The sequence below is a fragment of the Calidris pugnax genome, unplaced genomic scaffold (genome assembly GCF_001431845.1).
Source record: "Calidris pugnax isolate Ruff unplaced genomic scaffold, ASM143184v1 scaffold8, whole genome shotgun sequence".
In the NCBI taxonomy this organism is placed as follows: domain Eukaryota; kingdom Metazoa; phylum Chordata; class Aves; order Charadriiformes; family Scolopacidae; genus Calidris; species Calidris pugnax.
Window position 1 is genome coordinate 6,697,529 of NW_015090830.1, and position 12,015 is coordinate 6,709,543.

The following is a 12,015-nucleotide window of genomic DNA, read 5'->3' on the forward strand; positions in this document are numbered from 1 at the left end:
AAAATTTGAGAGGTTTACTTTGCCTTTCATTTCCTTCTCTCAGAAAACCGGATGCTGTATTTGCAGTTATATAACTCAATTAATTAATACTTAATAATTTGGCATTCTCTTTATGAAAATATTTTTTAAAAAACCTCAGTCTTGGGATAGAAAAAACAGAATTTACAAACACCTAGTTCCAGAGATATTCCCTTTACATGTCAGATTTGAAACATTTCAGAGACATCATTATAAACATTTTTTAGAAAGTTCAAATACCTCAAATGAGGACCAAAACAAACCCCACAAAACCACTAGTTCCTCTCCTGAACTTTCATTTAGATTCAGGCTGACAACATTTGTCTTGTAAATAGTATCTTACCTTTTTTTTTTTTTTTTCCTGGGGCTGTGCTGAGGCACATGTGGGAATAGCATAGCATGGTGCTACAAAATCTAAATTGGTCTGTGGGCAGTAAAGTAGAGCAAGTATGGTACTGTAACTAAATTTTATTTTCATTTCCTGTCAATGTTAGCTTTATTTTTGAATTTTGTGTCAATCTCAGAAAGAAAGTTTTGCACACAACTAGTTTCTTGTGAGCCATGGTACTAAAATTTTCTAAGACGTAATTTGTTTGTAAAGCCTGTTAATAATTCCTTTGAGAAAGAATGAGTGATTCTTGTACACTTGCATTGCATGTGCCTGAGCTTGATTGTTGTGAATGTCCTTGCCTATTTTTTCTCTTCTATTCTGTGTCAATTTAGGGTACTAACCCCAGCTGTCACCACCGATCTGGATTCATAGATGTGCAATTCCCTAACTCACTCATGTGGATAATGTATTCATCCTGTAACACTGCATTTCAGTTTCAGGACAGTGATGGTTGGCGTGGAAGAGTTGCCACAAGTAAAAGTAATGAACCATTTAGCAGTTATACAGCGGTCTGTTGCAAAGTATCTCTTGGTGTCTCTCGCTCTCTCCCTACCCATCTGTAGCAATAATTGTGTAAGACAGTCTTTGAAATAGTGACACAACTGAGTGTGTCACTCCGCCATTAAAATCTAGTTAAAGTTACCACACCATTTCTGACATTGACCTCATTAATGCTGCTGTATCACATCTCATTCTTAAAGACAGAGTGCCTTGAGATAGTTATATTTCTTTGGTGAGTATAAAATACAGGAGTGAAGAGAAAAAAAACCCGTTTTAGTTGTGATGAGGAATACAATAACCCATCACCATAGCAAAGAGAATACTTTATTTGAAAAATACGAATAAAAGATTTTGTCCCTTTTGTTTATTAAAAGAAAATGTAACAATTTCTATCAGTAACACTTGCATAAGGAGGTATGCTTTACATTACTCTTTTGTTAAAAAAAATATATATATTTTTGAAGACTTTGGAAAAATAAGGATGGCCCAATACTTGCAACACGCTCCTAATGTTCCTTAGAATGTACTGTGCCATTTATATGTACTGCAAGTACAAGGTCTTAGCACTTTATAATCCACAAAGTAACCCTAGGCAGCATAATTTCATATTCTCTGCATTTAGAACATTTTCTTTGTTACCCTTTGTGTGAGTCTACGAGTTTGGTTAACTCCAGACTGGTCCAATATTTAGATTTTCTAAAGGATGATTTTACAAAGCCTTAGACACACAGAAATTTTGTAATTCCTTTTAAATACCTGTGAGAATATTTTCACATAGACATTTGTTGCAGTATTCACAACTTAAACAACTGCATCGATTAGAATTCAAAACCAAAACCATTTACAATTATTTTGGTTTCCTAAGAAGAATGCAAAAAATAAAGTGCATAACACAGTGAAATTTCTTTCAACATTTACAGTCTTCTATGTGTATGTAATAAATGGCAACACTGATACACAAATTAATTTGTTTTCAATGTATGAATCTTAATCTAATGCCAGTTGAATCCAAGCTCTTCCTTGTCTTTAAGGTGTATTAAATTACAATTTTGACTGGTTTTAGGTTGACAATATATTTTTACATTTTAAAATACTTATACAGACCGTTTTCTCAGATGATGTGTCAAGATTACAGCATACTGAGTGCCCTCACCATTGCAAGAAAGAGGGTTTCTTTGAAGGAATGTGACAAATTAATTTGGTGTAAATGTACTATTAGTTGAATAGCTGTTGCAGAAATAAAATTGTAAATTGGAATGCCCTTAAGTACCACTTCGTATGTGCCATTTCACTTTACTCAGTATCTTTCAGCTTAAGTAAAACTGGCAGTTTTCAGTGTTTAGTTGTTAACCAGCAACAGGAATACTATTTAGGCTAACAGGAAAATATTTGAGAATGTAAGTACAGAAAAGATATATGAGAGCTTTAAGCAAAGCCTATACAATCAGACTTAACCATAAACTAGGAAAGAATTTCCCAAGATACTTTCTCTGAAATACTTTAAATCAGCATTGCTACAAAATGATCGTGCCCTTCATGGTGTACAGTGTTAATTTTCTTCCAGTTTAATCAAAGTTGCCATAGACATTCTTAAACATATTTTAAATCTGTTTCTAGGATGCAAAGAACCAAAGGAAAAATTTGTGAGATCGGGAAAAGAAATCTATAAACCTGTTTTTTCTGCACCATGAGGCCTTTTTCTATGGCCCTGAAGATTTAATATTCCGCTATTCGTCATGCAAACAACACGGCACTGCGATGTGTATTTGGGTAAGACAGTAAGCACAGCAAGCATGCACATGTGTCATGACAGAAAAGCACATCTGGCGATCACTGTGGGTAGGACACACCAAACGGGACACACCGCAGCATCACCGAAGCAGCGTCTCAATAGCGCTGCGAGTTTTAAAGGGTTCAGAACTCCTGGGGCTGTGGGCACAATGCACGTGCTGTACAGCAGCAGAGAGAGCACCAGGAACGCTGAAAAGGGGATTCTCATTTCTCTGAGATATGACCTCCTTCTCTCATTAACTTAATCAGAACATGAGCATAAGGAGTGATTACTTGCTTATGTTACTGCCCTTCTGCCTGCATGTTCTATGATGCAAATAAAAAGCAAACAATGGCAGGAACACTGCTTAAAACACAAAATACAATTGATTTTTCCTGTTTCGGTGTAGGGCCAGAAGGAACAGACATAAAGATAACTAATACCTGGGTCTCAAAGCTACAATATAACAATGAATGCAGCTTTCATGCAGATGTGGTACAAAGTATTATGGCCCATGATATGACTAACGCTGAAAGATTTTCTTCTGAGCACTCTACTCATACAATATAAAAATTTAGATGTTGGCATAAAGCAAGTGCAATCTAAATCAAAAACAAATTTATCCTCAAAATCCTGCACTACTAGTTGTTTCTTTTGGGACAAAACTGAAACATATCTTAACTCTACCCCCGAAAAAAGAACACATAAACCATTCTCAGCTTGAGTATAACTCTTATTGCATTAAAACATCTGTTTAACTTTACAATGAGAACATCTCCTTAAATTAATTTCTAGAAGATTCTATATTTAGTAAAAACTAAAAAAAAAATAAAATATCCGAACACAGATTATTAAACTACTTTCAGATCATCAGCAGAACATTTTTGGGTTCGGGTTTTTTTCCTCTCTAAATTGCCTTGTGGGTTCAGATGTTGACAGAAAGGGATACACTACAACTTTCAAGTTGAAAACAAAACTGTGTAGTAAAAGCCAATCCTGGAACTACAGTGCAACTAATACTTTTTAGAGTTTGAAAAATTTCTTACAAAGCTAATTGCTAATTTTTTCAGAAGGCTATTTAAACAAAAAGCAGTAAACAACATCTCAGGATGGAGTTCATTAAAAAAAAATATCTCAAAGTAGAACTGATCAGAAATTTCAGTCATGTCTAGGACCTACCCAACTACACAGTAAAGAAGGGAAGGCTTAATAATCTGGTTCACCTGTGTGGTCCAGTGTAGGTCAGCAATAAATACAGGCCCTGCTTCAGGGAGCAAAAGGTACTCCCTTCTGTACTACGCTGAAGGTAAGTGGCACCTAAAATGCACAGGGAGGAATCTAGTGGACTATACATATCTGTATCACTCTCCACACCAGCCCAGAGAGTAAAAAATACAGTACACATCTTCTACTCTGGACAGTTTCCCTGTCAAATGCATATTGCAAGAAGTCCACTTCCCTACTGGAGCTACAATTATCTTAGAAGAAGACAAGTGTAATAGATGGTCAGCCTTACGTGTTATAATCTTCCATGGGGTATTATGAACTCCTATTATATGGTCCTCTCATAGTATTATCACTAGAAAGACAAACAAAAGGTTAATGTTTCAAAGAACACAAAGGAAAACAGAAGAATCTGCTGGATTAGGTGTTAAGCAACCTGCAGTGCTAAGCAGAACTGTTAAGCAGTTCTGCAATGACAGAAAGTTACTTACATAAGAAATCAATTTCTTTAATCCATAGGAACCACAATAGCGATACATTTTAATTTTTTCTCTCTCTATTGACTTAAAATGTTCCTATTTCCATGATGTTTGAAATAGGGAGAAAAAAGCTTGCTCTGCTTGGATGGAAATTACTCTAAGAGAAATTAAATAGCAGTAGATTGAACTAAAAAGAAAAAAGCATCATCATCTTATTCTCTTTGTTTCAATTTTCTCTATTTCAATGTCTTAGCAGCAGCTTTTAGTCACACGTGGAAATAGAGAGACATTCTGATTAAGAACTCTGTGTTTTAAACTGTTGTAGCTCCTGGACTCAGACTAGCAAAAGACTTAAAAAGCTTCATCTATTGACGTAAGTGAAGCATGGTGAACCAAACAGCTGCATAGTTTAACGGTGCTGCCATTGCTGCTTTTATTAGAAGAGCCCATGCTTCATCTGCTTCACTGCTTAAAAAGTACTTTGGACCCATTCCATTTAAATGAATGATATTCTCATGAAAAGACAAAAAGCAAAAGCACAACATTAGCAACAACAGTTCCTCTAGCACGCAGTGACAGAATGGGGCTGGGGTTATGGGCTAGAGCCATGTTTGGTAACAGCTAATGATACCCTCCGTTAGCTGGTTATGGATGACAAGATTATGAAGGACATAATAAATGACACTATCTCAATGCAACCTGCTAATTCAATAAGATTAAATCATCAAAGGACCGTTTAAGAGTACAGGTGTGGCTTATCCCTCCTGTAAAGGAAGCAGAGTGTTAGCACTTCTCACACTGATAGTAAACCCCACTGGTTACGTCACATTGGGTATCACAAAGCCTAGAGCACAGCTAGAAATGCAACGTCACGACCACCTGCAAGAGATTTGCTCCTCTGTTAGCTATCTTCCTAAACAGGCATTACCATAAACTTCCTGTAGCTTGGAGATGTTAAGCATATTGCAATAAAAATTTAATTGCTTGGGTTTACTGTAGGTGCTGTTACAGATACGGTACCACGGACTTTATTGAGCAATTAAAAAATATACACAAGGGACAATAGCTTCTTTTTTCTGTATTTTTCAAAATTTGACTTTCTTCCAATTGGAGAACCCAGTTTCAAATATGAAAAGGGCACTTGTTCTACAGTAACTGCATACAACTCGCTCAGTTCCAAGTACTGCATTCATTTTTTGTTACCGTTGCTGTCATTATATCTCCAGTCGTTCAGGAACTTCTCTGTTCTGGGAATTACAACTAAGTTGTTCTTTCTGATTCTATTTCCCCATAGAGTTCAGCTAGCTTCTTGAACTCAGGTCCCCAGTCTCCAAGGTAATTATAATCCTGGTCGGAGTGTGTTGTGGCTGAATCCAGAGAGCTGATAGATCCAGCTTCTGATCTATGACCCTCATAGGCATATGTCTGTAGGGAATCATACGGGGGCACGCTGGGGTCCAGATCAGCCTCTGCCAGTCTTTGCTTAATGAACTCCTGGACATCTATACTGTCAAGGCCTGAGGAGGGATGATGCTTGGGTGCAGGCTTCACTTCAGGACGAACATCCCTCCGGTATTTTAGCTCCTCAGCAGCTGATGGATTCCGCAGTGCTGTGATGTCAAACGCTTCTGTGTCTTCTTCTCCACCACCCTCATCATCATATGTCACAACGTTTTCCCGGACGTCTTCTTCTGAAATGATCAAGGGCTCCTTCTTGCTACGTCTTAGGGTGATGAAAAGGACCACAATTGCTAAAGAGAAAACTGCAGATATTAGATTAGGTTTAAAGTTTATATCTGAAGTAAGTAGATACACGCTAAAAAAATAGCAGTTACTAAGTCATAAATACAAAGGTGTAATATTTGCAGTCTAATAATTGGTTTTCGGGATCATTACGGCAGGCACCTATCTGTAACAAAGGGTCACCAAACCTGTCCAATCTGGCAAAGAGGGTACTTATATTCCTAAATGAGAAATGCCTTTGCTGCGGAGCATGTTACCTGAAGATAGATTACTGTATGTCTGGAAAGCACCCATGAAATCCAGACAGCTGTGTTTTGACATAGCAAGATGCCAAAGTGCAACAGGCTGAGATCACACAATTAAGGGGAAAATTAATAACGCTGTACTGAAACTACAAACTTCCAATACCATCTGGTCTTCCAAAGGATCAGTAAAGACCACTTTCCTACTGAGTAATTTCTTTCCAGGGATTGCTGGGATTTCTTGAGCCAATAATGAAATCCACTAGTTAGATTATTATGGATCTCATAAAGGACGTAAAAGGAGAAAACATTCTTTCAGTTAAATAAGAAATGAGTAGCTAGGGCTGACATTTTCCAGAAGCATTGTTTAGGGCTTTTAGTGCTTCATTAAAAGCAATATTTAGCATAAATATGGAATTAAAATGTAAAAGGTTTAATTTTTCTCTTATGAATATTCAATCTTGAATGATAAAATATAAGATTATAAATTAAATGTATTACTATACATTTGAAAACAACATTTTGACAAGGAAGTTCTGAAGTAAGCTGTGTGGAAAGTAATCCTGAGAAAATGTAGAGCCTTTGGAAAGAAATCCTCAAAATCTCCTATGCGGGTCACATGGCAATTCCCATTATTTCTTGCCCTCTCTATAAGAAAGCAGAAAGACACATGAGTAGTACAGAAATGTGTACCCAGCAAGTTGTGCCTCTGCAAAAAAAAAAAAAAAAAAAAAAAAAAAAAAAAAAAAAAAAGAAGAAGAAAGAAAAAAGAAGAATATTAACTAAAGGGTAGCATTCAAATTGGCCTGGGCAAAAAAAAAAGCCGCGAGAAAATGCACTTGCAAGGGCATTTATCTAATGGAGTCATCTTAGAGTCTCATATGTCCTTTGCCCCTGTGGATTATGTTGTGCGTTGCCATCAGCTTATCCCACAAAGGTAATTAAGAAATGGCTTTTGTACAGTGCTAATGGCGCTTCTTACAGTGTAATGCGCTTCAAAAAGCTTTCCTCATCTCTTTTCTATCATTTTTCACACTGTTCTAGACATGGAATTAGAGTCAGTGGCTTTTTGAAATCTTTCCAAATTACAGAAAAAAGATCTGCAGTGCTAATTACTTGATAACCTCTGAAAAATAATTTCTAGTGGATTCCAGATATTCGTGAATGTACTTTAAAGGCATTTTCCCTATTAATTTTAGCTAAACCTTTTCCTCCTAATCACAGCTCTGTGCTTGTAATTACTTCCTACTATCAGGCAGGCTCTGGCTCAAAAACATGTCACATTAAAAATTTCTGCCCTGTCACATTCAGAGAGTCATGGGAAGGACAGCACTGCTCAGTAGTGAAGACGGCTTACCCAGAAGAATGACAACACAGAGCAGGATGGCGATTAAAGCTCCGGTGCTCAAGCCGGCCGAGGAGAGGAAAGCTTCAGCGTGGCAAGTCCGCACTCGTCCATCTCTCTCACAGGCACAAACCCTAATGGTGAGAGTGCTGCTGCTGCTGAGAGGGGGCACTCCGCCATCAGAAATCAGAACCGGGAGGTAATATATATCTTGGGTGGTTCGGCTGTATCTTCGTCGTCTTGTCAAGATACTGGCTGTATTATCTACAACATCCCAAACAGAATAGAATTTTAATGAAGCAAAAAATTAAAACTGTTATTGGCTGTTTCCTGTTGAGTAGAAGCACTGAGCATTGCAGAGTTGCGGGTTTGGTTTTTTTAAACAAACAACACAGGAGTGATAAGTGCAAAAATACATCTGCTGGGTTTCTCTTCCAATTACAAACCAACCAAAAGATTTCTTCCTTTTCCTCACTGCTGTGGTCACAGCTCTGAATGGGTGTATCATAATTATGGAAAAATTAAGTCTTTGGCATTTTGTGAAAATCTAGTGCAACAATACAGCTAGTGTGGCATATTTTAGCCTATAGGACTGATTATTTTCCACATGCATATTTGAATGGAGGAGTTAAATACTGAGAAAAACTGATAGTATAATCCCACATCAGCATAATAACGTAACATAATATATTTGGTAACAGGTTTCACACAAAAAATATATGAGAGGAGGGAAGTGATTCCCTTGCTGCTGAGCCAAGAACTGAGTATCAGGTTCCACTGCATTGAAGTTCATCAGCTTTTCTTCTCCACCCCTCCACACATCCTCCTGGAAATCTCCAGCATGGTAAGTTTGTTGTAAACTCATTAAGTTTTGTTCCTCTCATTTGCAACAGGTGCAAATAAATAAATAAATAAATATTATATTTTATTTATTTATTTGCATTAGGCCTTGAAGTCCTTTTCCACTTGTTCGTGTCAAGGTATATCCTTGATGACAAAATCCCAAGATTCACACCAACTTCCTCTTTAGAAGCACGACACCAGCCACTTATAATCCCATTCATATTCATTCCATTTACAGAACCTTACAGAAACCAGAATGAGATGAACAGCTAATTCTTTCATCCGAAAAAGTCTGACACAGAGTAAGATCATCACGTTGTCGAAATTATATTTGCACAGAGGTTATAAAACACCTATGATAAACCATACTATTTTCCTTACAAAGTTACCAGATACTGCACACACCCACACAAAATAATTCAAAATCTAGCCTGGCCTTGAACACCTCCAGGGATGCGGCATCCACAACTTCCCTGGGCAGCCTCAGCACCATCACAGTAAAGAATTTCTTCCTAATATCTAACTAAGATCTCCCCTCTTTCAATTTAAAACCATTACTCCTCATCCCATCACTACATTCTCTGATAAAGAGTCCCTCCCCATCTCTCCTGTAGGCCCCCTTCAGGTACTGGAAGGCTGCTATAAGGTCTCCCCAGAGCCTTCTCTTCTCCAGGCTGAACAACCCCAGCTGGAGCTGATCATTTTCGTGGCCCCCTGCTGGACCCGTTGCAAAAGGTCCATGTTCTTCCTGTGTGACCAACTTGAGGAGAAATCAAGCTTGGTATCACTGACATTCAGACTGTCTTTGTCACATAAAGAAAACTCTCCCTTAAAGCAGAGTGGCCTTAAACCCATAACTGCAGACTGTGCCCATAAGTGCATGGAGGTCTCACTATGCTCTGCCAGTCTAATTATAAGATATACAGAACAGTCTGAAGTTGAATGTTTCAAATTCAAGATACCTGTATGGTGTTCTGCTTTTAATTAATTACAGTAAATGAACAATCTCAGTTATCTATTTTAAAATACTCTTAAAACAAGCAAATAATCTTATCAAACACAGATTACAAAGAGGTCGATTTCTTGCACGTCTTTGAATTTTTGAGCACGTGCATTGGGATAAACAAGGGGTAAAATAAGCAGCTGTTTTATCCTTCTGCTACATCATTTTGCATAACAAACTTTTGCTTGCTTTTCTTTAAAGAAATAGCTTGCCCATTTGCCAGTCTCTTCATTTTTTTATGCTAGACCATCAGTTTAAACTTCCCTAATACTGCTGGAGGATACAGACAAAATCTTCAGTGGTTCAATGAATGCACAGAATCTATAGAACATGAAATGACCATCAGCTGGTCTGCCTGTCAGCTGCCAAAGCAGTGGCAGAATGAGCTCTAGATACAGCCCAAGAGGAGAAATAAACTCACATATCTGTGATTAGTAGGGAAACCAAAGACATAATTTGCATAAAAGCAGTTAATGTACTCAGTATATAAGAAACTACTGCTTCTGCCTTTCTACACTCAGAAAAAAGCATTACCATTTCCCCCATATACACAAAAAACTACACTGACTTTCTAGCTGTTCAGAATCCGATGTATAATTGCTGCACCTGAAATGCAACCTATTAGAGATTGTTAGCAGAGCTCTTCTCTAACACTTTCTATGTCCTGCAGTTGCAGGTTGTTAAGCAAAACAAAGCTGGGGAGTGAATATGACCCCTGGACCACCAACTGTTCACACGGCTAAATTTTAGCACTCTCCCTGGTATTTTGTTGGTCTGGGCCAACTAGGACTCTGTCACATGACAGCCAACCACAGCTGGAGTTAATAGCATACACCAGGGACCCTTCCCAGTGGGCTGTTTGGACAGGAGTGCACTTGGTTTGTCTCCTCTCACTTTACACAGTGCTTCAACATTATTCCAACAGCCTGCGGATCCTTAAGCACTCCCAAACAGCCTCATGCTACACACTTTGCAGCATGCAACTTCCTTTTATGCCATGATAACACTGCTCTGTTGGGCTGCAATACAACTTTTACGTTATTTCATAAAATCAGAAAAGGAAAAAAAGCCATAATAATGAAATCTGATCCCCATTGGGTACTACACAGGCCAAGTGCTATGTAATGTACACAACCTGTGTCATTAAGCTTCACTGCAAGAGAGCAGTGACACTCTTGTTTTGCTTCGTGGGTTGTTCTTTTTCTTTTTTTTTTTTCCCCTCAGCACCAATACTGCCAAAATAAACTATTGTCTGAGTGGTCACCTAGAAATCCCACTGAAGTCATTAGAGAAGTGCAACACTCCCACATGCACTTTTTATCACATGTACCTATCAAGAGAAAGAGGAAGCAATTTCAAATAAGTGACAGTTCTACGGAGAACTGTATTTCAAGTTACAACAATGAGGAGATGACAATCACACAACAAAGTTATCCAGAAAGAATACCTTAAAAACCTAAGGATATGTTCAAGGACTTGGCTTGAAATGTAATCCCCTATTGGTAGTGAATATATCCATGAACTAAGCATTAATATCACCATCTGTCATGTCTCTCATCCCAAAGGAAAAAATTCTCAGATCTCATATTACTAAATCCAAAAGGTGACAGCTAGCGTTATTACTCATAATAAGAACAGTTCCTCCTTTCTGCTTAATACTCTATTTTATTTCTGTTACATTGTGTACAAGCCCCAAATATTTCAGGTCAGCTACCTTGTCCATACAAGTAAGAAAATCCTACAAAATTTTGTTCATGTGAATCTTCCTGGACCTATACCCAAAAAAGGCCCAGTATTCAAATCTGAGTAGGAAAGCATAACCTCCTCCTTTCATCCTCTGGCATAAAGCTAAAAATGAGCGAATGATCTAGTATCACTTTACAGCTACAGAAGCAGTGATGAAAATGCAGGCTGAAAAAAAAAAAAGGATCAGAGACTGAACATAATAAAGAAAAATCTGAGGATTCCTGAGCAGAAATCTAGCTATAATGAAAGGACTTAAGCACAGAAAGGCTATTGGCAAAGACATAAAGGAAAGAGCATTGAGATATAAGCATGCATGCTATAAGGATAATTGTGGACAGATGGGGGAAAAATTGTGAAGACAACAAATAAAACCTGTGAGAAAAATAAAAAGACAAGAAAAAAATGACAAAATGCATGAACTGGACAGTTCAAATGCTACAGTGAAAAAAATCTGAAAAAAGCTATAATTAAACCATGCTTCTCTGAAATGGAAAGTTTTGCCAAAAAAAGCACTGACATTTTTATACCGCACAAAATAAATACAAATTGACAAAAAACCCATTTTTTCTTTTAGTGTTGTATTTGTTCTGTAAACATTAAACTGGTTTTCTTGTATGATTAATATCATAGAATTGAATATTAGCATGAGGCAAAAGAAGGAGCCAGAATCAAAGTTTTGATTTCAAAAATTTCCCATGGTGAATTTGTG

At 37.5% G+C, this 12,015-nt stretch overlaps 1 protein-coding gene across 5 annotated transcripts in view; it reads right to left on the reverse strand.

The window, feature by feature from the left end:
- Positions 1–362: 362 nt before the first annotated feature.
- CDH18 (cadherin 18, type 2) overlaps positions 363–12,015 on the reverse strand; it is a 522,827-nt gene continuing 511,174 nt past the window's right edge. For 4 of the 5 annotated variants that reach the window (XM_014941039.1, XM_014941037.1, XM_014941038.1 and 1 more), the window contains 2 exons: positions 7,727–7,978; positions 363–6,147 (listed from right to left, as the gene is read on the reverse strand). In XM_014941039.1, the coding sequence (XP_014796525.1) occupies positions 5,645–6,147; positions 7,727–7,978 (755 nt within the window). In that variant the 3' untranslated portion in view covers positions 363–5,644. The remainder of the gene's footprint in view (positions 6,148–7,726; positions 7,979–12,015) is intronic. The other variant, XM_014941041.1, reaches the window with a different exon arrangement.